The sequence below is a fragment of the Pan paniscus genome, chromosome 15 (assembly GCF_029289425.2).
Source record: "Pan paniscus chromosome 15, NHGRI_mPanPan1-v2.0_pri, whole genome shotgun sequence".
Taxonomy (NCBI): domain Eukaryota; kingdom Metazoa; phylum Chordata; class Mammalia; order Primates; family Hominidae; genus Pan; species Pan paniscus.
Genome location: NC_073264.2, coordinates 70,018,867 through 70,042,551, shown reverse-complemented (window position 1 = coordinate 70,042,551; position 23,685 = coordinate 70,018,867). Strand labels below are relative to the sequence as shown.

Below are 23,685 nucleotides of genomic sequence, written 5' to 3'. Positions count from 1 at the left end.
ACATTCACGGCATGGTGTAACTCCCACCTCCGGAAGGCGGGGACACAGATCGAGAACATCGAAGAGGACTTCCGGGATGGCCTGAAGCTCATGCTGCTGCTGGAGGTCATCTCAGGTGAGGCGGACCCTGGCCCAGGACGAGATACTGTCTATTGGTGCTGCCTGACACCTTGGCATCTGCTCTGCCTATGAGCGCAGCTGGTTTTGGTCTCTTGAAACAAGTTGGGGATGACATGTATGAATTCATCCTAGGAGCGTGGGCCTGAGTTCTGGTTCTGCTGCCAGCCATCCAGGTGCCTTGGACATTTGTTTCAGCATCCTTGTTTGTTTTAAAAAAAAAAAAAAAAAAAGGGTTTGAAGGAACTGAGGTTCCTTCTCCTCCCCAGTGCCAGGATTCTGTGGCCAAGAATGTTAACCATGGGTGATTGTCTCCAAATCTTGGCTCCATTACTACTTATCTACCTGTATCCAGGTGACCCAGGCCATTCCCCAGCCCCTGGTTTGTCCAGATGTCTGGAGGGACAGCTCTACTGGAACACACATCTCATCCTGCTTATGAATGCCTTTCTGCCACCATCCCTTAAGGGGTGGGAGTCCCGTGAGTCTAGCCTTGGTTGATACACTGGGCCATGTTAGCTACTCTCTTCACCTTGATGCCGGTGAGCCTTAGACCTAATCCCAGCCCAGCCCTCTCCCTCGAGCCACCTCTGAAATGCCGAACCTCGCTGGGCGTCTCCACCCCAATGTCCCACACAGTCCTCTCAGCATGTCCAAAACTCTGTGCTTGTCACTCCTGCCCTAGCAAACCTCTTTTCCCTCCCAGAGTCCTGTTCTTCTGCACCCAAGCTGGGATCATAGACAGCTCTTCTTTGCAAGTTGTTACTGATGTTCTGTTCATTCTGATTCCTTCTTCTCAATCCTTCTTTTAACCCCTACTGTTGTGGTGTCAGTGTGCCCTGTGTCAACTCTCACCTAGATGATCCCACAAAGGCCTTTACCCCAGCTCCTCCTGGCAGTCCACCCCTGTCACTGTAGCCAGAGGGCTTGTCCGACAGTCAGTCCAAATATGGTCACACTGTTCCCTCTCACAGCCCTCAGCCCGCGGTGCCTCTCCAGGGCTTTGAGCCTGCAGGCCACATTCCTTAGCATAGCTTATGGAATCCTGCATGAGCTGGCACCTGCTTTGTTTTCAACTAACTATTCCCAAAAAGGTATCAGACCTTCGATCCTCTGCCAGTTGTGGGGTGGGGGCAGGGGGAACGTGCAGCTCTCCCCAGATGACATGCACTTTCTGTTTCCTGTGCCTTTGCACAAGCTCTAACTGCCCTTTTTTTTAAAAGTAGTTTTTTCTACTTTCAGATAAAACCTGTGTGTGTGGTAAAATAATATATAACAGAAAATGTATCATTTTAGCCATTTTAAAGGGTGCAGTTCAGCGGTATTAAGGGCATGCACTGACTGTTGTGCAGCCATCGCCACCGTCCACCTTCAGGGCTCTTCATCGTCTCAAACTGACACCCTACAGCTGTTAAACACTAGCTCGCCGCTCCCCCCGGCCCTCCCCTGGCAACCACCGTTCTACTTTTTGTCTCTGATTTGACTACTCTAGGTATACCTTGTACGAGTGGAATCATACAGTATTTCTCCTTTTGTGACACTGGTTTATTTCACTTACTGTGTCTTCACGGTTCATCCATGTTGGAGCATGTGCCGCCATCCCTTTCCTTTTTATGGCTGAATCGTATTCCATTGTATGTATGACCTACAGCTATAAAATGGCTCCCCACATTTTGTTCATTCACCTGTCGGTGGACACTTGGGTTGTTTCTACCTTTTGGGTATAGTGAATAATGCTAGGACATGGTTGTACAAAATATTTTTAAAATCCCTCTTTCAGTTCTTTTTTTGTATATTCCCCAAAGTGGAACTGCTAGGTCACATGGGAATTCTCTGTTTAATTTTTTGAGGAGCCACCGTGCTGTTTTCCTCTGCTGTTATTTATTTATTTATTTTCTTTTTTCTTTGAGATGGGGTTCCACCATGTTGGCCAGGCTGGTATTGAACTCCTGACCTCAGGTGATCCTCCCACCTCAGCCTCCCAAAGTGCTGGGATTGCAGGTGTGAGCCACCGGGCCTGGCCTCTAACTGCCTTTTAGAATGTCCCTGCTTCCTACCTCCTCCACTACCCTTCCCCAGTTTTAAACAAATCTGGCCTTACTATTTATCATTCTTCAAAATGCAGCTTGAGGGTGTCCTTCAAGAAGGCTTCACCCTTCCTGTCTCCCCTAATCTGAGGGGACTGTGCCCTGCCCGCACCACCCCCCTACCTGCCCAGCTCCCCAGCACCTATAATACCCCATTAATTCCTCTGCTGTGTCTTTTATCACAAAGTGTAGTCATTTTCGGTTCGCTTGTTTTCTTCTCTGCTCCACACTGAGCTCCTTGGGGCAGGTCATCTTCTCTCTGTGTCTCAGGTGCTTAGAACAGCACCAGACATGTAGGTGGTGCTCCGGGAACATTAGAATGACTGAGTGCCCAGAGCCGGGCTTGTCCTCATGATACCCAGTGTGTTCCTGCTGCATAGGTCTGACGTGTGCCCAGGGGACCTGTGCACTTCTGTGAAGCACGTGTCTCTTTGCCAGGGTTGGGGAAGATCTGTTCTGTGAAATGATCTGTTCTCCCCTGGACAGGAAATGCTGGGATACCTTTTTCTCCTGATCATCGCTGGAGATGGGTAGGGTGCCCCAGGATGAGGAGAAGGAGGGGTATGCTGCCTACAGAGGTTCTCAAAGTGTGGTCCTTGGACTACCCACACCAGAATTGGCAGGATTGCCTGTCAAAATGCAGATTTCCAACCCTTAACCCAGTCCTCCTAATCACAAACTTAGTGAGAGGGGGAAAGGGGCTGGACAGCCACAGATTAGCAAGTTCTCCAGGTGATTTTGTGCTGACTGACGTTTGAGAACCACTGGCCCAGGCCTGGGAAGCTGTTTCCATTCTCCCGTATTTAACCCTTGCCTCCTCCGCTGTCCTTTGCAGAAGCCCCCTTCCAGCCAGTGTGCACAGCTGCTGAATGGCTGGGGCACTCCGCTTAGCTGGACAGGCCCCAAGGGCTGGGGCTGTAACAGGAGCAGCCTTCCAGGGAGGGGACGTGGTGCTGCCTGCATCCATCCTGTGGGGAGGGAGCCTCTGTGCCATCTCCCCCCGGACAGGAAATACTGGGGTACCTTGCTGGGCTGCAGCCAGAGCCTTGGGAGGGCCCCAAGTGGAAAGTCTTGATTTAATTTAAAAAACAGCTGTGCTTCCCTGGGAGCTGACAGCCAGATCCCATCTGTGGCAGGAAGTCTGCTGTCTTCCAGAAGCTAGCAGGCTGCTGGGAGGCCACCTGGAGAGGTGCTGCTCTGACAGGGTGGGCCTGGCCCAGAATCCCCATGGCTGGTCCCTGGAGCCCTCGCAGCCAGATTGTCGACCTGCTGGGGAGACAGTGGGGGTGGTCGGGATATCAGGGCAGGCACAAGGGGCCTGAGTTCCAGGCTCTGCGATGGTGGTTCTCAGCCTTTTGGGGTCCTTGGCCCCTTAGAGACCCTGAAAGCTATATACCCCTTCCCTAGGTATGGCTATATGCTGCACTTAGAAAATTCTCAGATCATTTCAGGAGGCCCCTGGATGCTCTTTGTTCTGGAATAAAAGTGCTGTTAATGGGGTATTTGGAGAGCCAGCTCCTCTACCTTTATTTTCTCAAAGGTTCTGACCTTGAAACCTGAGCAGCAGAAGCTACTGTGTGGAATCTGGAGGTGGGGGTGGAGGGTTGACCTGGAGCTGAGCCCTGGGTGCCCACAGGAGGCAGCATAATAGGACAAGAACTGTGGTTCTCAGATGGGGATGGGCTGCTATAGGCAACTCCATTTAAACACCAGGGAAGTCCATAATACTTGAGTGACCTATACCCTCCTCCCAGGGCAAAGGGAAGGCTAGAAGGAGTTCAGGGCCTTTGCATGTACTGTTCCTTCTGCCTTGATCATCATTCCTTGCTTTGTTTGCCTGGCTGCAAAGACTCAGACCTTTCCTGACCACTCTCCAGTTCCTCCTTCCTCTTCCTCCTCCTCTTTTGAAGAGCATGGATCTTTCTTTGTATTTGTTCATTGTATATATTTATTTGTGTTTCTCTATTTAAGGTCTGTCTCTCCTACTGGACTGTAATTACATAAAGGCAAGAAACTGTTTTGTTCACCCCCCTATTCCTAGCACCCAGCCAAATCCCTGGCATGCAGTAGGGGCTCGATAAATAAATGTTGAGTGGATGCAAGCAGGTTTCGACCTGAGAAGCAGAAGAAAGAAGAGGCAGGGTAGATTCTCCCTCTCATTCCCTGCCAGGGTGACATTCTCCAGCCCCTGAGCAGCGTGTGAGCACACACACACGTGCACACATGCACATGCTTCTGCCTAGCTAAGCTGTGCATTGGATGAGGGTGTAGTGGTAGTAGCTCTGGCCCCTGGCTCATAGCGTCTCACCTTCCTCTTCCTCCCTCTTGATCCAAACAGGTGAACGCTTGGCCAAGCCAGAGCGAGGCAAGATGAGAGTGCACAAGATCTCCAACGTCAACAAGGCCCTGGATTTCATAGCCAGCAAAGGCGTCAAACTGGTGTCCATCGGAGCCGAAGGTAAGGCCTACCTCTGGTGGCCCCAAGGAGTCTGATTTTCTTTGTCCCCCTGGTTCTCTTGGCCTTTTTTGTGCTGCCTCTTGGGCCCATACATCACTTGGGGGCATTGGGCAGTGGGTCCCCAGCACCTCCATCTGGTCACCTGTGGATGCTTCATATTGCAACAGCACTTTTCTTCTAGTCTCAGCCCTGCCCAAAACCAAGGACTTAGACCCCTGTTCCCATGCCTGCACCTGCTTAGCCACGTCCTTGCTCTGTGGAGTCCTGTGTGCGTGGCATGCCACCTCCCCCATCCAGAGGCCTGACTGCACGGTGTTGCCTGGAGCAGAGGATTTGTGTGTGGGCTGGAAAGGGTGTGCAGACACAGGCTGGTGGAGGCTGGAGGCTGCCCCGAGACTCCCCGGGGCCCTGGGAAGACTGAAGTCCCGAAGCCTCTAGGAACATTTTTAATAGCATTTCCCTGCAGTGTAGCTTCCTAACTCTTTAACTTTTACTTAGAAACACTTACCAAAAAAGCCGTTAGCATGTCCTTAATGATTAAAAGAAGGTAGTGTAATTTCTTGTGTGCATGGTGGTGGCTCTGAAAAATTGAGTGTGGGTTGTTTAGAGTGGGCAGAAAATGTTCTATCCAGGCCCCTTCAGTCCTGTGACCATGGATTTAGCAAGTATTTATGGGGCACCTGCTGCGTGATGACAGAGACCTAAAGATGAACGAATCTCACTCATTCAAGACACACTGTGATTGTGAGAATGGATTGCTCACTCTGTGGCATATACTTAATCCTCACAACAACCCTATGAGGTAGCTCTAAGAATTAATTATCCTGATTTTGCCATAAGAAAACAGATGCTTAAAGATTACGTGACTTCCTCAAGGTTCCGCCATCAGTAAGTGGCAAAGCCAGAACTCAAACGCAGGTCTTCGTGACACCAGAGGAATGCCCTGAGAGTGGCCTTCCCTTGGAGGGGGCAGGGGTCTTGCTCCTGGGAAGTCCATAGGAGCAGATCTCTTCTCTGGTTGAAGCTTACAGTCCCCTCTCTTCTAGAAATGGAGGGATATTTATCAAATGGAGAACTTTAACACAGGCTCAGCAAACTGCAGTGCATGGGGTCGAGTCCGGCTGATTTGGATTTTTGGAAATATTGGAACACAGCACACCCGTGTTAATGTATCATCAGTGGCTTTGTGCTGCAATGGCAGAGTTGAGTAGTTGCTACAGAGCTTATATGGACCATAGAGCCAGAAACATTTCTTATCAGGCCCTCTACAGAAAAAGTTTGCTCACCTCTGCCTTATCTGGAATTCAGGCCAGTGCCCAAGGTGGTCATGCAAGGTGCCTTATGGATTCCAGCATCTCCCCCACCAGCTGTGAGCTTCTCAAAGGCAGAAACCATGGTTTCTACATCCTGTGGCCCCAGTTCCTAGCAGCATGATGCACACAGTAGGTGCTCAATACATGTTCAAAGGCTTTACATATAGCAGTATAATCTGCTTGGTGATTAGGAAGATGTTCTCTGCCTTATAATAAGAAAAGAACAGTTTGCTTTATTAGGGAGCAATTCAAGACTTGGCAGAAAAAGTTATAACTAAGCAGGCGTGGGAAGCCAAAGAAAGTCACCTAGGTGGTTGGTGCAGGCTCGGATGCCCCCGGGGCAGGGAAGTGTAGAGAATTTGTGAAGTGGTTCAGGGGTCAGTGGCAGGGGTGGGTAGGGACCGTGGCAAGCTAGAGAGTCATGTCCTAAGCGGGATGGGCACCTTGTGGATGTAAGAAGTTGCTGCTGTGTGGATCCAGTGCTGCTAGATCTTCCAGTTTTTCAAAAGAAGCCAGAAATCCAGATTTTTTGAAAAGAAAAATTTGGCAACTAAATTAAAAAAAATAACTTGTTTGCTCTTTAAAGCCTCTACCAAAGGGGAGGAGGGCAGGGAAGGGGAAGGCGGAAGAGAATAGCACTCACCGAGTACCAGCTCTGTGTTGCTAGACAGGGTGCTTTACGTGGGCCATCTCCTGCTACGCTCATGATGGGCTCATAGGATGGGTATCACCAGCCACGTTTTACAGTTAAGGAAACTGAGGCTCAGAAAAGTTGCTAGAGTGGAAGAGTGTCATCAGTTGAGCCCAGGCTCTGAGCCAGACTGCTTCTATGTGGCAGATCCAGGGTTAAACCCAGGGTTAGGCTCCAGAGCTGAGGCCTTCCTCTTCCTGTCACTGTCGGCAGCGCTGCCTCTCCGGTCGGAGCCCAGGACAGAACTTTCTTTTCTTTTTTTTTTTTTTTTTTTTTTTTTTTTATAGTAGAGACGAGATTTCACTGTGCTAGCCAGGATGGTCTCTATCTCCTGACCTTGTGATCCGCCCGCCTCGGCCTCCCAAAGTGTTGAGATTACAGGTGTGTGCCACCGCGCCTGGCCTAAGATCTGAAACTTCTTTTTTTTTTTTTTTTTTTTGAGATGGAGTCTCACTCTGTCGCCCAGGCTGGAGTGTAGAGGGGCGATCTTGGCTCACTGCAAGCTCCGCCTCCCAGGTTGACGCCATTCTCCTGCCTCAGCCTCCCGAGTAGCTGGGACTACAGGCGCCCACCACCACGCCTGGCTAATTTTTTTTTTATATTTTTGGTAGAGACGGGGTTTCACCGTGTTAACCAGGATGGTCTCGATCTCCTGACCTCGTGATCCACCCGCCTCAGCTTCCCAAAGTGCTGGGATTACAGGCGTGAGCCACTGCGCCCGGCCAGAACTTTCACATCGAATTGTCTTCAGTACTGAGATAGCAGATCAAGCCTGCCCCTGCCATGCTGGCCTCAGGGGTGAGGAGTGAGAGGAACACTGGCGTGAACTCTCATCTCACTGCCGCTGCTGTGCTGGGAAGGTCATTCACCTGGCACCCTCAGTTTTCCCGTTTCCTTTGACACAGGCCTAGCTTCTCTAAAGATTTTGAAAAGGCTCCTTTATTTTTTATTTTTTGAGACAGGGTCTCAGTCTGTCACCCAGACTAGAGTGCAATGGCACGATCTTGGCTCACTGCAACCTCCACCTCCCAGGCTCAAGTGATTCTTAATCTGCTTCAGCCTTCCAAGTAGCTGGGATTACAGGTTCACGCCACCACGCCTGGCTAATTTTTGTATTTTTAGTACAGATGGGGTTTCACTATGTTGGCCAGGCTGGTCTTGAACTACTGACTTCAAATGATCCGCCAGCCTCAGCCTCCCAAAGTGCTGGGATTACAGGCGCGAGCCACCACGCCCCGACGAAAAGTTCCTTTAAAGTGAGACATTCTTTACCTTCTCCCCGCCCTGAGGAGCCAGTGTTTTCAGCTGTGGCTTCCAGGACTGAAATCATCCACTCCCATCAGGCTGAGCACCAAGATTATGCCACAATGGCCGCTCTGCTGAGCCAAGAAACTAGATGAGGCAGCAAATGGCGTGTTGTGGGCTTTTAAAAGTGAAATGGAGTTTATTGATGTAGATTATAAAATAAAAGGCGATGGGCAGATCGCATGGAATGAGCTCTCCTGGAAGGGGGGCAGGGGAACGTTGCAGGTTGTCCATCCTGGGCTGCTGAAGGCTGTGACTGTGGAGACCAGGCCCAGCAGGGACACCCCTCACCCCCCACCAAAGTCTTTGAAGGATTATCATGCAGTGCAAGGACTAAGACCTCTGGCTGACTCCGAAGGGCAGAACCAGGCCCAGAATAGGTACCCTGTAGGTAGGTGGACTATGGGAGCCTTGGGAAATGGAGCCGGGGCTCTGGGAGGGTTATGAGTTCCCTGTCCCTGAAGGTGTGCACATGAAGGCTGGAGACAAGGAGCTTCCACACATAAAGGGGAGGTTAGAGCAGATCCTTAAGGTCTCCCCTACGATATTTGGTTCTAGAATGCATAGACTTCATGGAATTGGCCTGGGTGAGTGGTTGGAATGTAGTTAACCAGGGGAGAGAACTCAAAAAGGATTTTGTATTTTAAGGTCTTTGGGCAGGTGGAGCCTGAGGGTTTGGGTGCTGTGAGCATGGAGGTGGGCTCAGTGAGGTAGCATGTATCTTTAGGATGGAGGGGGCGGTGGGTGCCATACCACAGCATTGGTCTGGGAGGTGGTGGCCCCTGGGGTTCTAGTTTCTGTCACATGGAATTTCTGCAGCATTCATTCTGCCGTCTGAATACTGAACAGATGACGGTGTCCCTGGAGAGAGAAGGAGGGAGAAACATGTTCCCAGTAAACAGGGGATGTGAGCAGCTTCATAGCTCGCTGTAGACCAGGAAGGTCTACATTACAGACGCTGTTAATCTGTCATCAAGGTTTTTCCACAAAGCCCAGTTGTGGCCTTGGAACCCTCCCTTTGGGCCCAGCCTTCTAAGCAGTCCCTGACATAAAGCTGCCTGCGAGATGAGGCATCCCTGCTGCAAACGTTGAGAAGCCGGAGGCCCGGTATACAGGACCTGCCATGCCAGGGAAGGGGAAGGAGAGTGGATGGGATGGGAGTCAGGTGGGAACTGGGGCTGGGCGTGCATGGGCTGCTAATTAAGCATGCCCTACTCTCTCTGCTCGTGCTTGGCGCCTCTGTTTTCTGGAGTGAAACTATGCCTTTGGTGTGAATGAGAATTCAGTAAGCAAAATTCTCTGGGGAGTTTCTGGGGAAGAAGAAGAGGAATAAATAGGCAAGACCCTAAAAAGAAGCCACCTGCCTCTCCCAGTCCCTCCGGGAGGACTCCAAGAGGGCAGATCTGCAGGCAGTGAGCTCAGGGCCAGCGGGAGGCCCTGGAGTTTGGCTGTCACAGAGTGGGGCAGCATATGGGGGACCAAGGGAGGGCTAGCATTGCAGCCCCACTCCTAGGAAGGCCAAACCATGGGATTACTGCTCAGAGCTTTTTTCTAGGCTTAAAACATTTTTCCCTTATATTTTAAACACTGTTTATGAAATTGTTTACCTGCTTTTCCCACTTCCCATGCTAAACATTTTTTCTAAGTTATTAAGCACTCATGATGTAAGCATTAATGTCTGCGTTCATTGTCTTTTTTGTTTTGTTTTTTGAGATGAGTCTCACTCTCTTGCTTAGTCTGTAGTGCAGTGGCACGATCTCAGCTTACTGCAACCTCCGCCTCCCGAATTCAAGCGATTCTCCTGCCTCAGCCCCATGAGTAGCTGGGATTGCAGGCACGTGCCACCACATCTGCCTAATTTCTGTTTTAGTGGAGACGGGGTTTCGCCATGTTGTCCAGGCTGGTCTTGAACTCCTGACCTCAAGTGATCTGTCCCACCTTGGCCTCCCAAAGTGCTGGGATTACAGGTGTGAGCCACTGCGTCTGGCCTCATCATCTGTTTGTCGTACTTCGTCCCAGGCCTGGGCCCTGCCCTGGAAGAGACTGAGGTCCATTGTGTTCTCAGGGGGCCAATGGCAGGCCTGTGTTAGCTCTGCCCATTCCCCCACTTGTGGTTAGTGTTTGTTCACTCATTCATTCACTCAGCAGATGCTGATGGGGGCTTTGCCTGTGCCAGGCTTCATACTGAACTCTAAGCAGTGATGCAAAACAGGAAGTATTCTTACCCTCAAGGGGCTTACATTCTAGAGGGGAAAGAGAGAAAATACACATGTACACCTGTCAGATGGAGAAAACCAAAGCAGGGAGGAACTTGGGTGGTCAAGGGAGGTGTCCATGAGAAGGGGATGTGTGAGTGAAACTGGCAGGAGGCAGGGACAGGCCACGTGGGTATCTAGGGAAGGGGAGCTGCAGGGAGGCCCGAGCAGGGGGGACGGGGAGGAGGAGGAGGAGAAGGAGGGGAAGAAGGAGCAGGGGGAGGAGGGGGAACCAGAGGCCCAGGCAGCCAGACCACGAGGGCCTCTCTGGCCACAGCTTTGACTCTCAGGGAGGTGGGAAGCTGTGGAGGTTTTTTAGCAGAGGGTGATATGGGGTCTGGGGATTTACTTGGTCATTCTGTGTACTGTGTACATTTGCGAGGTTTCTAGTACGGGGTGTGATAAATAGCCTTGCAGCAAGTGCATTCATTCAGGAACCTTACTCTGCATTTCCTTTCATTGGCTAGGGATAGACTCCTGGAGATAGAATTATACTGCCAAAAAGCTGAGCAACTTTAAAATGCATGCTCCTTGTGGCCAAATTATTTCTCAGATTAATTGATTAATTTCCCAGAAATTATTATTATTGTTTTTTAAACCAATTTACACTTCTAGTGTGGTGGCCTTGCTGACATCAAGGCGTGTGGTTTTTCAACTTTGGGTTTTTTGTTTGTTTTGTTTTTTTTGTTTTTAAGAGACAGGGTCTCAACTTGTCGCTTAGGTTGGAGTGCAGCGGTGATATCACACAGCTCGCTGCAACCTTGAGCTCCTGGGCTCAGTCCCCAGTCCTCCTGCCTCAGCCTCCCAAGAAGCTAGGACTACAAGTTTGCACCACTGCACCTGGCTAATTTTTTCATTTTTTTGTAGAGACAAGGTCTCCTATGTTGCCCAGGCTGGTCTTGAACTCCTGGGCTCAAGCGATCCTCCCACCTTGGCCTCCCAAAGTGCTAGGATTAAAGGCATGAGCTACTTCACCCAGCCTAACTTTGTTTTTTAACTTTGCTAATTTAATAACTGGGAAGGTGATCTTATTTCTTTGATTACAAGTGAGATTGGACATTCTTGTGAATTGGTTATTTGTATTTCATGTTTTATGATTTTTTTGTCTTTTGCCTATTTATTGAGAGTTTAGTATTTTTGTCTTTTCAATTTAGATGAACTCTTTAAACCATTGGAAATAACAAATGAAAGTGCATTTTTAAAAATATCAAAGATTTATGAGCCGATTCCTTTACTTTTTAATTTTATTTATTCATTTTTTTAGAGAGGGTCTTGCTTTGTTGCCCAGGATGGAGTCACAGTTCACTGCAGCCTCTGCCTTGGCTCAAGCAATCCTCCCACTTAAGCCTGAGTAGCTGGGACTACAGACACTACCATGCCTGTTTAATTTTTGTATTTTTGTAGAGATGGGGTTTTGTCATGTTGCCCAGGCTGGTCTTGAACACCTGGGTTCAAGCAATCCACCTGTCTTGGCCTCCCAAAGTGTTGGGAGTACAGGCTCAAGCCACTGTGCCAGGTCTATGAGTTGATTTTTAATGAGTAGTACTACATCCCCACAATGTGGACTGCAAAATGCTGGCTGGCTGTGTTGCTTGGTAGCAAAAGGGGTTGCATGCTGCTCAGCTCTCTGTTTCTCTCCAACCCAAGCATTTGGATGTGGGACTGTGCCCGCCTGGTGTCTGGGGCTCTGGGAGGGGCATTTTTACTTCCCTGTTTACAAGAAGGGTTACATCCTATTCCAAGTCCAAAGTGGACACTTCTTCCTTTGCTCAGCATCCCATGCAGACTCAGCAGGTTACCCGCTCCCCTGGGAGGTGGCTGTGGCCAAGCACCGCTCCATGGACTACACCCGGCTGGTCATGGAACAGCATACAGTTTTGCCCTCACTTTTGGGAAAGGGGCTAAGATGTTAGAGTATACCATCCTTAATGGAAATCCACTCTTGTTTCAGGGGTTTGTGGGATGCAAATCCTAGTAGGGTCAGAACTGCCTAGAAATTGATCCTTCTCATGGTTCTATTGGGTCTCCCCTAAAATTAATGTTGCAGGTAGGAAAAAAAAAGATATTCTTTGGGTACCTTACTCTTAACTGAGCATGTCTTACCATGGGCTGGATTACTATCTCCTGGTCTGGAAGCAGGTGATGAGGGAGTGTGGAATCTACATTTGAGCGTCACTTGTTCAACCACAAGACCATAAATTGCTCCATGTATTGGGCTCCTTAAAATAGGGCTTATTTATGTTGTATACCCTGCCATTAGGCCTGGTACAGAAAAAAAGAGAAAATCTACTTCATAGAACTTGTAGATTCTAAAACTCTAAAAGGTGCTGCTTAGACTAAATATATTGGGTTATCTCTTAGCTGTGATCTTGAAGCTATTGTTTGATTTTTTTAAAAAAACATCTGTTTTAATACCCAAACTAATGGCATTGTGAGGTTGAGTCAGTGGATAGTTCAAGATGGCAATTTACAAAACTTTAAGTTTGTGACTTTCTCTTGATTCCACTGTTTTTCCACGTGTGGGTGGCTATTTTGAGAGCTGTGATTGCCCAGAGAGCCCCAGCTCACAGAATTGCCAGAACATTTGTGATTGCTTAGAAATCCTCCCCTCTTCATCAGGCTGGGAACACAGATCAGGATTTCAAATGCCCCCTTCTCTGTGGCCTTCCCTGATGTACCCACTGTCTCCAACTAGGATTGATTACACCCCTTTTTTTTGCCCCAAATAGACTTCTCTTCCAGCACCTGTCACAGTTTATTGCATTAACTTTAAGAAACATCCAGGCCAGGCATGGTAGCTCATGCCTGTAATTCCAGCACTTTGGGAGGCTAAGGTGGGAGGATCGTTTGAACCCAGGAGTTTGAGACCAGCCTGGGCAATATCGTAAGACCCTGTCTCTACAAAAAATGAAAAAATTAGCCGGGTGTGGTGGCCTATCTGTAGTCCCAGCTACCCAGGAAGGTGAGATGGGAGGATCACTTGAGCCCAGGATTTGGAGGCTGCAGTGAGCCATGATTGCACCACTGCACGCTAGCTTGGGTGACAGAGCGAAAACCCTGTCTCAAAAACAAGCAAAAATCCTGTTTCCCTCTAGAAGTAGAGCTCTGGAGTCTTTGATTCCTAGCGTGGGGCATGGAGTGCTGTGGGTGCTGAGGGAGTGTTAATTCTGTCCCCGCTGAGGCCCCTTCTGATGTGTGCTGCTGCTGTTTCTGTAGAAATCGTGGATGGGAATGTGAAGATGACCCTGGGCATGATCTGGACCATCATCCTGCGCTTTGCCATCCAGGACATCTCCGTGGAAGGTGGGTTTCCGCTTTGTTCCATCCCGCCATCACCATCTCGTCTCCCTCCCTGGGCTTAGCCTGGAGAACTCCCATACCCAGGGCAATGGACGTTGATCAGGGGCCATGTCCTGGGCTTCTTGCTCATTTATTGGGCATCAGCCCTCTCCTCCAGTCAATGTAGAAAAAAGAACTATTTGCCATTCTGATTCTCATAGGCATGTTGGCCTCAGGGAAACTCCCCACTTTGGGAAAGCCCAAGGCTGCCATGGGGAAGTATGTTGGAAAACCCACCTGGCTCTTGGGTTGTTAATCTGAAAGGGTGGGGAAATAGCGGCTGGGAGGAAGTACCAGGAGGGGCGCTAACCCCGTCCTCCACTTTGCTCCCCTAGCACCCTCTAGTGGCCATTTCACAGATCTGCAAGGGCCGCCATGGTCTGGAGAGGTGATCTCTACGCTTGATTACACACTCGGGCAGTTTTTGAGCTTTATGTCTGCTATGCCTGTATTTATCTTGCATAATAATATTTGTGTATTGTTGTGCATGTGATAAAGCACACATACTGAAACAAACTTTTACAAGATGAGATGGAGATAATATTTTTTAAATATTTGTTTTAATGGCATAGACATCATAAACATTTTTAATCAAAGGAATTTCTTAATGAAAACAACATGGATTCAATTCAATTGCTTTGTGATGGAGATCTAGGTGTGACACTCTGTGATGCAGCAATGTAGAGGTCCAAGTTCGGTTTATGGGTACTTGGTATTTAGGGTTGAAGTGGTTGGAAAGAGGGTCATAGTAGTCACCTGGGGTGTGGTTCTTGTTAATGATAGTGGATGTAAATCCATTTCTCAAATAGCCTTCTTGATGATTTTGATTCTTTTGGGTGGACTTCTTGTCAGCTCTGCAGTCATCATTGTGTTACTCTTGTGATTTAGCTGACGAAGAGCTTAAGCTAAGTAGAAGCATTAGCTTTTCCAATTTTTAAATTGTCTGCTTTTGCTTAGGTGGTTATGGTCTTTGTAGGAACCCTTGAATGTCATTTTAAAGTCCATTTTGTGTGTTGAAAATAAATGAGATCATTCATGAACACAGTCCACTGAGTACCTTAACCTCCAATTCACAGGCACAAACACAGGGTGTATTAGTCCGTTTTCACGCTGCTGGTAAGGACATACCCGAGACTGGGTAATTTATAAATAAAAAGAGGTTTAATGGACTCACAGTTCCACATGGCTGGGGAGGCCTCACAGTCATTGCAGAAGAGCAAGGGAGAGCAAAGGGACCTCTTACATGGCAGCAGGCAGAGAATGAGAGCCAAGTGAAAGGGGTTTCCCCTTAGAAAACCATCAGACCTCGTGAGACTTATTCACTACCACAAGAACAGTATGGGGGAAACCACGCCCATGACTCAATCATCTCCCACCGGCTCTCTCCCACAACACGTGGGAATTATGGGAGCTACAACTCAAGATGAGATTTGGGTGGGGACACAGCACAAGCCTAGCAGGGGGGTAGTGTGGTTTGCAGTCTTTCTTCTGTGCTGGGAGCTCCGTGAGCCCCCTCAGTTGCCTGCCTAACCTCATAGACACGTGGCTGCTTCACACACAGAGGGCAGCAGTATTGATCCGTGCAGTAAATATAAGGAAACCTTATTTTTTAGATTAAAAACAAAATCTGTCTAGGAGTCCTAATGCTTTCTTCTCACTCAGCTGTGTGCACCCCTCAGGCTGTGGGATTCCCCTGTCTGGAGACCCCTAGATGTGTAGATTTCCCAGATCAAACCTTCCTCCCCAACCTGATAGAGGTTGCCGACTTATTTTGTATCATTACCATTTCTTTGAATAAAAGAGAGTACGGGGAGCTAATTCTTGAAGTTTGAAAAACTGTTGTCTCAAAATTTACACGTGTAACACGACTAGCTCTGAACAGCTTCCCAGCTTGCTTTTTCTGTTTCTCAAATAACTTCTCAAACTCTGTCAAGGGAATAGACTTGACGGCCAGGGCTCCTCCTTCAGTAGCTGCAGGGTTGGCATCAAGGGGTCACAGTGGGGCCTCCTGTGAGCCGGCATCCCTCCCTCCACCGAGTCAGCCCTCTGACCTCGCTGCCCGTCCCCTTCCCCACAGAGACTTCAGCCAAGGAAGGGCTGCTCCTGTGGTGTCAGAGAAAGACAGCCCCTTACAAAAATGTCAACATCCAGAACTTCCACATAAGGTGAGTGCTGGGGGCTGAGGGGCTCTCACAGAACCAGGCTGCCTCCCCCGGGAGCTCCCAGACCCCCTTGGCTGGGTCAGTCTCAGCTTTAGAACAAAGTGGAGGCCTCTGGGGGAAGAAGTAGCTTTCCTTGGGAAGGGGATGTCGCCATCGCTCTGAATCCCCCCGTCTCTCTCCCTGCAGTGTCTTAGACGGGGCTGCTGCCTGATGTAACTTTGGTTGATGCTTTTGCTACTGGGAGCGCCCCCAAGGAAATTGTCCAGGAAGTCCCAGCCCAGGGCTCTGGAACAGCAGACTAGGGCCATAGGCCTTGGTCGGGGGTAGGGCCGGATATGGCGGGTTTATCTCAACTTGTCAACCCCCCCACAAAGTCTTGACCCTAGTGCATGGGATTTGTGGCAGGAAGAAATGTCCCTTCCCATCCTGTCTTCTAACTCCTGCCCCAGAAAGCTCTATGTGTTCATCTCTCTGGTGCCTAGGAGGCCCCTGCTTTGCCCTGGTTGCCCGTTTGTTCAGCCTCATTTACCAGCCTGCCCCTTCTTCTCTCTCCCCGGGCAGCTGGAAGGATGGCCTCGGCTTCTGTGCCTTGATCCACCGACACCGGCCCGAGCTGATTGACTACGGGAAGCTGCGGAAGGTATGTGTGCCCACCTGACCACCCGCTTTGGGTCCCTGGCAGGTGGGGTGGGAAAAGAGCAGGACTAGGATCCTTGTTGTGACAGTCCATGGTCCAGCCTGAGCAGTGTTGGCCTCTTAGAATAGCCGGACAGAGCCCCAACTGAAAGTGAAGAGAAAACACCTTCCCTGTTAGGGCAACTTCATTACCCTTGTGCGTGGTGTGTGTGTACTTGCACATATACACAGCCCATCAGGAAAATATCACAGCTGTGACAGCAGCTTTGTCAGAGGGATGGAATGATACATGGTGTTTCTCCCTTCTGTTTTTCCGGGATTTGTAAAGAGGAGACACTATTTTCATCATTGAAAACATCGCATATTCTAAGAGACAGTTCATCCCCGCCTTGTCCTTTGACCTGCTGTGCGGTCCTGGGCAGCTTATCCCACCCATGGATTTGGTTTCCTTTATTGCTCAAGTTTGGCTGGGGGATTTTCTTTTGGTTTCACTCCCGCCTTCAGCATGAAGCTGCAGTGATTTTTCTTGAGTGGGTGTGTGGAGTGGGGACAGATGCAGGAGTGGGAGCTGTGTTTCTAGCCTCATGGTGGTTCTCAATGTCTGAGCTGGTTGAACGACACTGCCCTGGACCTTGGAGAAGCCTGTCCTGGACCCTCTGACCACACTCTCCAGGCTCCCTCCTGGACCCTCTGACCACACTCTCCAGGTTCCCTCTTGGTCCATCTTGGTGCCAAGAGGCCACATGGCATGGCCATCCAAGGAAAGACCCTTCCCACGCCCCAAGTTGGTGACCTGGAGTTGGGGTTGGAATGTCGCCTATCTGTGCTCAGATCTCTTGGCAAGGGAGGCTTCAAGGAGCGGCTGGACTTGTGTGTCTCTACTTCACCTTGATGCTGGAGAACACAGTGTTCAGTGTAGCTCTTGCCTTGCCTGGGCCTCCAGGAAGGGCGTCTTGCTTCTCAGGGGCCAGGAGAGGTTTAATATCGCTGGGGCAGGAGCTGCTGTGCAACTCAGGGTGGTGGCAGGCCCTTTGTTTCGGGCGGGTGGATAGCAAGCTGCCAAAAAGGATCTTGAGGGAGGAAAGGAGCAGATGCCTACCCGCTTCCCTGCACCGTGCCCCGCCCCACCCCCACCCCACACACACTGCCCCGTCACCTGAAGCTTGAGGCTGAGGCCTCTGCCCACTGGAAGGGCCCATCTGCTGAAGGAGAGGAGCCACAGCAGGGGCCAGCCCTTCCCCAGCTAACCTCCTGGGGGAAGAGGATCCTTGGCCCACCTCCTCAGCTGCTTTGCAAGAAAAAAAAAAAAAAAAAAGAGAACCTTCCTGTCCTGCTGGAAAGTTGTGTGGCCAAATCAAACGTGGCCAAGGGGGAATATTCTACAGGTGGCAGTTTTTTCTTTTGAAGGCATCACCACTTCCTATTCAGCTGATGGGCTTTGGTGACAGGTGTGCACCTATCTCTGTCCCTGCTTGGGTATGCTGGGGTGTCAGTGGCCAGTTCATCCACAGCTGTTGGACATCCCCACTAAAGGGGTCTGTGCTGACCGTGGCTCTAGAGCCCCCTCCCTTATTCTGAAGGATTTGGAAGCATCAGCCATTTGGGAGGTGAAAGTCCAGGGGTTCTTTCTGATACCCAGTTAGCACTCTCCCACGCACTATCCCTCTCTGTCTTTTTATTTATCTCTGCCAGTTTCTCCCTGTTTTGCTGTCTCTGCCTCTCCTTCTGTGTTTTTTTTGTTGTTTTTTTGAGACAGAGTTTCACTATTGTTGCCCAGGCTGGAGTGCAATGGCGTGATCTCCACTCACTGCAACCTCCGCCTCCTGGGTTCAGGCAATTCTCCTGCCTCAGCCTTCTCAGTAGCTGGGATTACAGGCGCACGCCAGCACGCCTGGCTAATTTTTGTATTTTTAGTGGAGACGGGATTTCACCATGTTGGTCAGGCTGGTCTTGAACTGCTGACCTCAGGTGATCCACCCGCCTCAGCCTCCCAAAGTGCTGGGATTACAGGCGTGACCCACCATGCCCAGCTTTTTTTTTTTTTTTTTTTAAGAGAGTCTGGCTCTGTCGCCCAGGCTGGAGTGCAGTGGCGTGATCTTGGCTCACTGCAACCTCCGCCTCCCAGGTTCAAGCGATTCTCCTGCCTCAGCCTCCTGAGTAGCTGGGATTACAGGCACCCAGGCTAATTTTTGTATTTTTAGTAGAGACAGGATTTCACCATGTTGGCCAGGCTGGCCTCAAACTCCTGACCTCAGGTGATTTGCCCACCTTGGCCTCCCAAAGTGCTGGGATTACAGGCATGAGCCACCGCGCCCAGCCCCCTTTCTGTTTTTTAATTGTAATTTTTTTGTAGAGATGAAGTCTCACTATATTGCCCAGGCTGGTCTCGAACTTCTGGCCTCAATGTGACCCTCCTGCCTCAGCCTCCCAAGTAGCTGGGATTACAGGAACAGCCACCACACCTGGCTTCCACTCCTTTTAATTCAGTATCATCATCAGTAAAATCCAGCCCAAATCCTAGCACACACCTGAGCCCAGTGAACCAGGAATACCTTTCCAGAGAACAAGGAGGTTGTGAGACCAACTGGTGCTGAAGAATAGGGACAGAGGGCTGAGGGGCTCCGACTGGGAAGCTCTTCCTTCCTGCAGCAGCCATGGGTGGGCATGGGTCCCTGGGGTCCCTGGGACTCACGCGGGGTGGGTGTGTGTATACCTGGACCTGAGCACTGGCAGCTGCTGCTCCAGGCCCTGGATGAGAATGACCTTGACTACTTGGCAGTGTTCATCCTCCTGGCTGCTGTTGGAGACTTTCCCAGAGGGGACCCCACCTTCTCTGTTTAGAGCAATTTCATCCTGAAAACATCCTGGATGATGTATTTATCTTTTTGTTACCCTATACTTCTCCCTTTAGCAAACAGGGAAACTGAGTCCTGGGCCGACACAACCAGCTTGCTTTAGGTTAGTCTGGGGAACCAAGAATAGAGGAGAAGGGCCCAGCCAGAAACTCTTCCACTAAGGTTTTTTATCCTCTGCATTAAAAACTTATAAAATAACTGTGGTACAATATACAAACAAAATTTACCACTTTAACCATTTTTAAATACACTTACTGTTCAGGGGTATTCCGTATACTCATATTATTGTACAACTGTTCCTACCATCCATCTTCAGAACTCTTTTCTTGCAAAACTGAAAGTCTGTACCCATTAAACGGTAGTTCCCTGTTCTTTCCTGCCCCCCCCCCAGCCCCCCGGCCTCTGGCTGCTACCATTCTGCTTTCTGTCTGGGAACCTCATAACAGTGAAGCCATATGGTGTTTGCCTTTTTTTTTTTTTTTTTTTTTGAGACGAGGTCTTGCTCTGTTGCCCAGGCTGGAGTGCAGCAGCGCGATCTTGGCTCACTGCAACCTCTGCCTCCCGGGTTCAAGCAATTCTCCTGTCCCAGCCTCCCGAGTAGCTGGGACGTGCCACCACACCCAGCTAATTTTTGTATTTTTGGCAGACACGGGGTGTCACCATGTTGGCCAGGCTAGTCTTGAACTCCTGACCTCAAACAATCCATCCGCCTCGGCCTCCCAAAGTACTGGGATTACACGCGTGAGCCACTGCACCCGGCCTGTGTCCTTTTGTGTCTGGCTTACTTCACTTAGCATAACATTCTAAGAGTTCATCCATGTTGCAGCATGTGTCAGAAATTCCCTCTTGTTGAGGCTGAATAATATTCCATTGTATGTATCACCACGTTTTGCTCATCCGTTCATCCATCAATGGGTACTTGGGTTGCTTCCACCTCTTGGCTACTGTGAATAATGCTGCTATGAACAATGGAGGTATAAAGATCTCTTTGAGAACCTGCTTCCAATTCTTTTGAGTATCTCCCCGCAAGTGGAATTGTAGGACCATGTAATCCCATGTTGAATTTTTTGAGGAACCACCATCCTATTCTCACAGCATTTGACATTCCACCTACGTTTATGTTGCATTCATCGCACAAGGATTACAGCTTCTCAACATCCTTGCCAAGCCCGGCTAAGTGTTCTTGCGAAGGTAGCAGAAGCCAGAATAGTCCAAAGCTGTGGCTATTTAAAGGAGCCCCCAAATTTCATGAAATGTGAGCACCAGAGGGGCTCCTGCTCTGAATCTTGACTAGTCTAGAGTTTAGAGCTCCCTACCCCAACTCTTGAGTTATGGATGGAGAAGCTGAGGTCAGGTTAGCTACCCACGAGTCCCACTGGTTGAGGGCAGAGCTGAAACCAGAAGCCAGGATGGATGGTGACTAGGCCAGTGCCCTGCCCTTGGCACGCGTTTCTTAGGAACTCCTTACTACCCCCGACTCAGGCTGCAGACTACTTCACCCCATTTTCCTGACAATCTGAAGCCTGAAGGGGGAAAGAGAATGCTTTAAACCTCCAACCAGTGAGCCCCAGTGGTGAGACCAGCCTTCCACATCTGGAGCTGTCCCCTGAGGATCGAGCTGGGGCTGGGAGAAAGTCGCTCTGCTCCCCAGTTTGGGTGGCCACCCAATTGGGAGTAGCCAGTGACTTGTGGTGGCTCTCACTTTATCATCCCTTCCTCCTTTTCTCCCTCTAGGATGATCCACTCACAAATCTGAATACGGCTTTTGACGTGGCAGAGAAGTACCTGGACATCCCCAAGATGCTGGATGCCGAAGGTGAAAGGCGCTTTCCTTCTGTGTCTCTTGCCCATCCCCCACCTGCCACTCAGCGGCTAAGAAGGGGTGGACCCCAGCAGTCCGGGGCTGGACGGGAGGAGGCCTGGTTTTCTGGGACCGCATTTGAGGAGCATGGGGATCACAGCCTCTTGGGGATTCTTCCATCGTTCCTTGAGCTTTGGAGAGAGAGGTGTTAGTTGATTCTGCAAAGGTCTTAGGGGCTGTTCTTGCATTGACTGCCTGAGGATGGTTCTTGTCTTTGCCTTGGAGTCAGGATAGCGGGTGCTGGGGTGTGGGGAAATGTGCCCTTGTTGTCCGGCACAGTTTGGGATGGGAAGTTTCCCTTGCTGAGAGGTGCACTGTCCTCACCCTCTGAGCCCTGGGTAGTCTCTGGACAGCTGAGCTTAGCATCTCCTCTATGCCCCAGCTCTGACTGGGGCTGGCTGGGCATGGTGTTTTTCTCATCTGTAACCCTGGCTTCCTTCTAGCATCTTCTGAGGAGGGTGCTAGAGAACTATGGCTTGGACTTTCTCAGTGGTGGAAGTGTCCAGTTCTGACCTGGCTGGGCAGATCCCAGCCAGAGGCAGTGGCTCCATGTTGGGTAGGGAAGGAAGGAGGGGGCCCAAGTTGAGTGTTGACTTTTCTGTTCCTCACCAAGGCCTTGGTGTCCCAGATGCTGCTAGCCAGGATGCCTGGATGGGGACAGGTTCAGGGTTTGACACTAGAACATCCTTACCAAAGATTGGGCCTGGGGCTGGAAACCCAGCTCTTCCTGGCTGCTGACCTTACCATTGCCCCTCTCCCTGTGTAGAGCGTCTCGGATGGGGTGAGCAGGGGCTGTGGGGGGAAGGGAAGCATCTGGGAGCATAGGGGTCTGTGGGCTTTATGAAGCCAGGGCTGGCAGCTCCAGGCTGGGGTCAGGCTGGGTCTTGTCCCACTTCCGCACTTGCCCCTTGGGAGGAGCCTGACTCACCACAGCCCCTTCCCTGTGTGCTCTCCTTGGCCCCAACTGCTCAGTGCTGAAGGGCTAGAAAGGGGTTATGGAAACAGGAAAAGACCACGGTGGGGTCCAGACTGTTCCCTGCCCCTCTGCCCCACCAGTGGCTTTTTTTTTTTTTTTGAGACGGGGTCTCCCTGTGTCACCCAGGCTGGAGTGCCGTGGTGCGATCTTAGCTCACTGCAACCTCCGCCTCCTGGGTTCAAGCGATTCTCTTGCCTCAGCCTCCCAAGTAGCTGGGATTACAGGCACCCACCACCGGCTAATTTTTATATTTTTAGTAGAGACGGGGTTTCACCAAGTTGGCAAGGCTGGTCTCGAACTCCTGGCCTCAAGTGATCCACCTGCCTTGGCCTCCCAAAGCCACCAGTAGCTTTTAAAATTTCAAAATGTCATGAGGAAAATTTTCAAACACATAAAAACCCAGGCAAAAGCAGAAAGAATAGCACGATGACCTTTCCTATTTCCATCATCCAGATAGAATGGCTACTGAGGTCTTGCCACACTTTGTGTTTTTCTTGTTTTCTTTGTTGAAGTATCTTAAAGCAATTCTGAGATATCACATCATTTTACCACTGCATACTTCTGAATACATCCTTAAAAATAGAGTTATTTTCTTAGTCAATGATAAAGTTATCACATTTAGCAAATTGATAATTCCGTGTGATACCCAGTTCATAATGAAATTTCCCTAATTACCTATGACATTTCTTTGAGGGTTGGTTTGTTTTAATCAGAATCCAAACAAGGTCCATACTGGCATTCGGTTGTGTTTCTGACAGCTTTTCCCATCTCTAGTACTTCTCTCCTCCCTTTGACCCCTTTTATTCCTGCCAATGAACTTGCTGCAGAAATGGGGCCGCTGTCCTGTAGCAAGTTCCTTATCCTGGGTTTGTCCGCCTCCTTTGGGGCTTCATTTCACCTGTTCCTCTACTTACATTCCCATAAGCGCAAGTTGACGCCAGAGGCTGGTTAGATTCGGGCTCCACATTTTGGCAAGAAGACTTGGTGGTGCTGCGAGCTTCTTTCTGCCTCACGTCGGGGGTGTATGGTGTTCTTGGAAGCAGCTGGCTTTAACTCCAGATTTTTCTTGACAGACATCGTTGGAACTGCCCGACCGGATGAGAAAGCCATCATGACTTACGTGTCTAGCTTCTACCACGCCTTCTCTGGAGCCCAGAAGGTACCCGGGGCCCCCTGCTCCTTCCATGCCCAGCACACCTCCTGCTGGACCCCAAACCATGTCCTCCTGCCCGCCTCCACCTCTCCTGGTGACAGGTATCTGGATGGTCTGGTCTCTCGGACAGAGGCAGCCCCTAGTTCTGAAGTGGCGTGTTGTTCTTACCTGGCTCCTGTCCCACCCCACACCTCTCTCTCTCATCTTCTACTGTTAACAAGAAAATTGGGCAGCAGCTCACTTTCTGGGACCCAGATGACTGGCTTAAGCAGGAAGGGCTGTGTGCATGAGGCAGCCGGGGTGGTTCTGGAAGGCTACTGAAAGGTGAACAGGAGCAGCCCTTCCATGCCCACGTCTGTTGAAGCCACTGGCTCGATAGAGCAGCTGGAGCTCCCTTAGAAGGGCAATGCTGAGAGACACCTCCAGTCTTCACTTACCCACTTGGCAAAGGCATCATAAAGCCGCACCTTTGTCCTG

At 50.1% G+C, this 23,685-nt stretch overlaps 1 protein-coding gene across 7 annotated transcripts in view; it reads left to right on the top strand.

Annotated features, from left to right (window-relative positions):
• The window catches only part of ACTN1 (actinin alpha 1), a 105,717-nt gene that overhangs the window by 54,140 nt on the left and 27,892 nt on the right, over window positions 1-23,685 (top strand). For all 7 annotated transcript variants that reach the window (XM_003824085.6, XM_063596262.1, XM_034937714.3 and 4 more), the window contains exons 2-8: window positions 1-115; window positions 4,543-4,662; window positions 13,443-13,529; window positions 15,643-15,730; window positions 16,289-16,367; window positions 20,953-21,034; window positions 23,129-23,214. In XM_003824085.6, coding sequence (XP_003824133.1) covers window positions 1-115; window positions 4,543-4,662; window positions 13,443-13,529; window positions 15,643-15,730; window positions 16,289-16,367; window positions 20,953-21,034; window positions 23,129-23,214 — 657 coding nt within the window. The remainder of the gene's footprint in view (window positions 116-4,542; window positions 4,663-13,442; window positions 13,530-15,642; window positions 15,731-16,288; window positions 16,368-20,952; window positions 21,035-23,128; window positions 23,215-23,685) is intronic.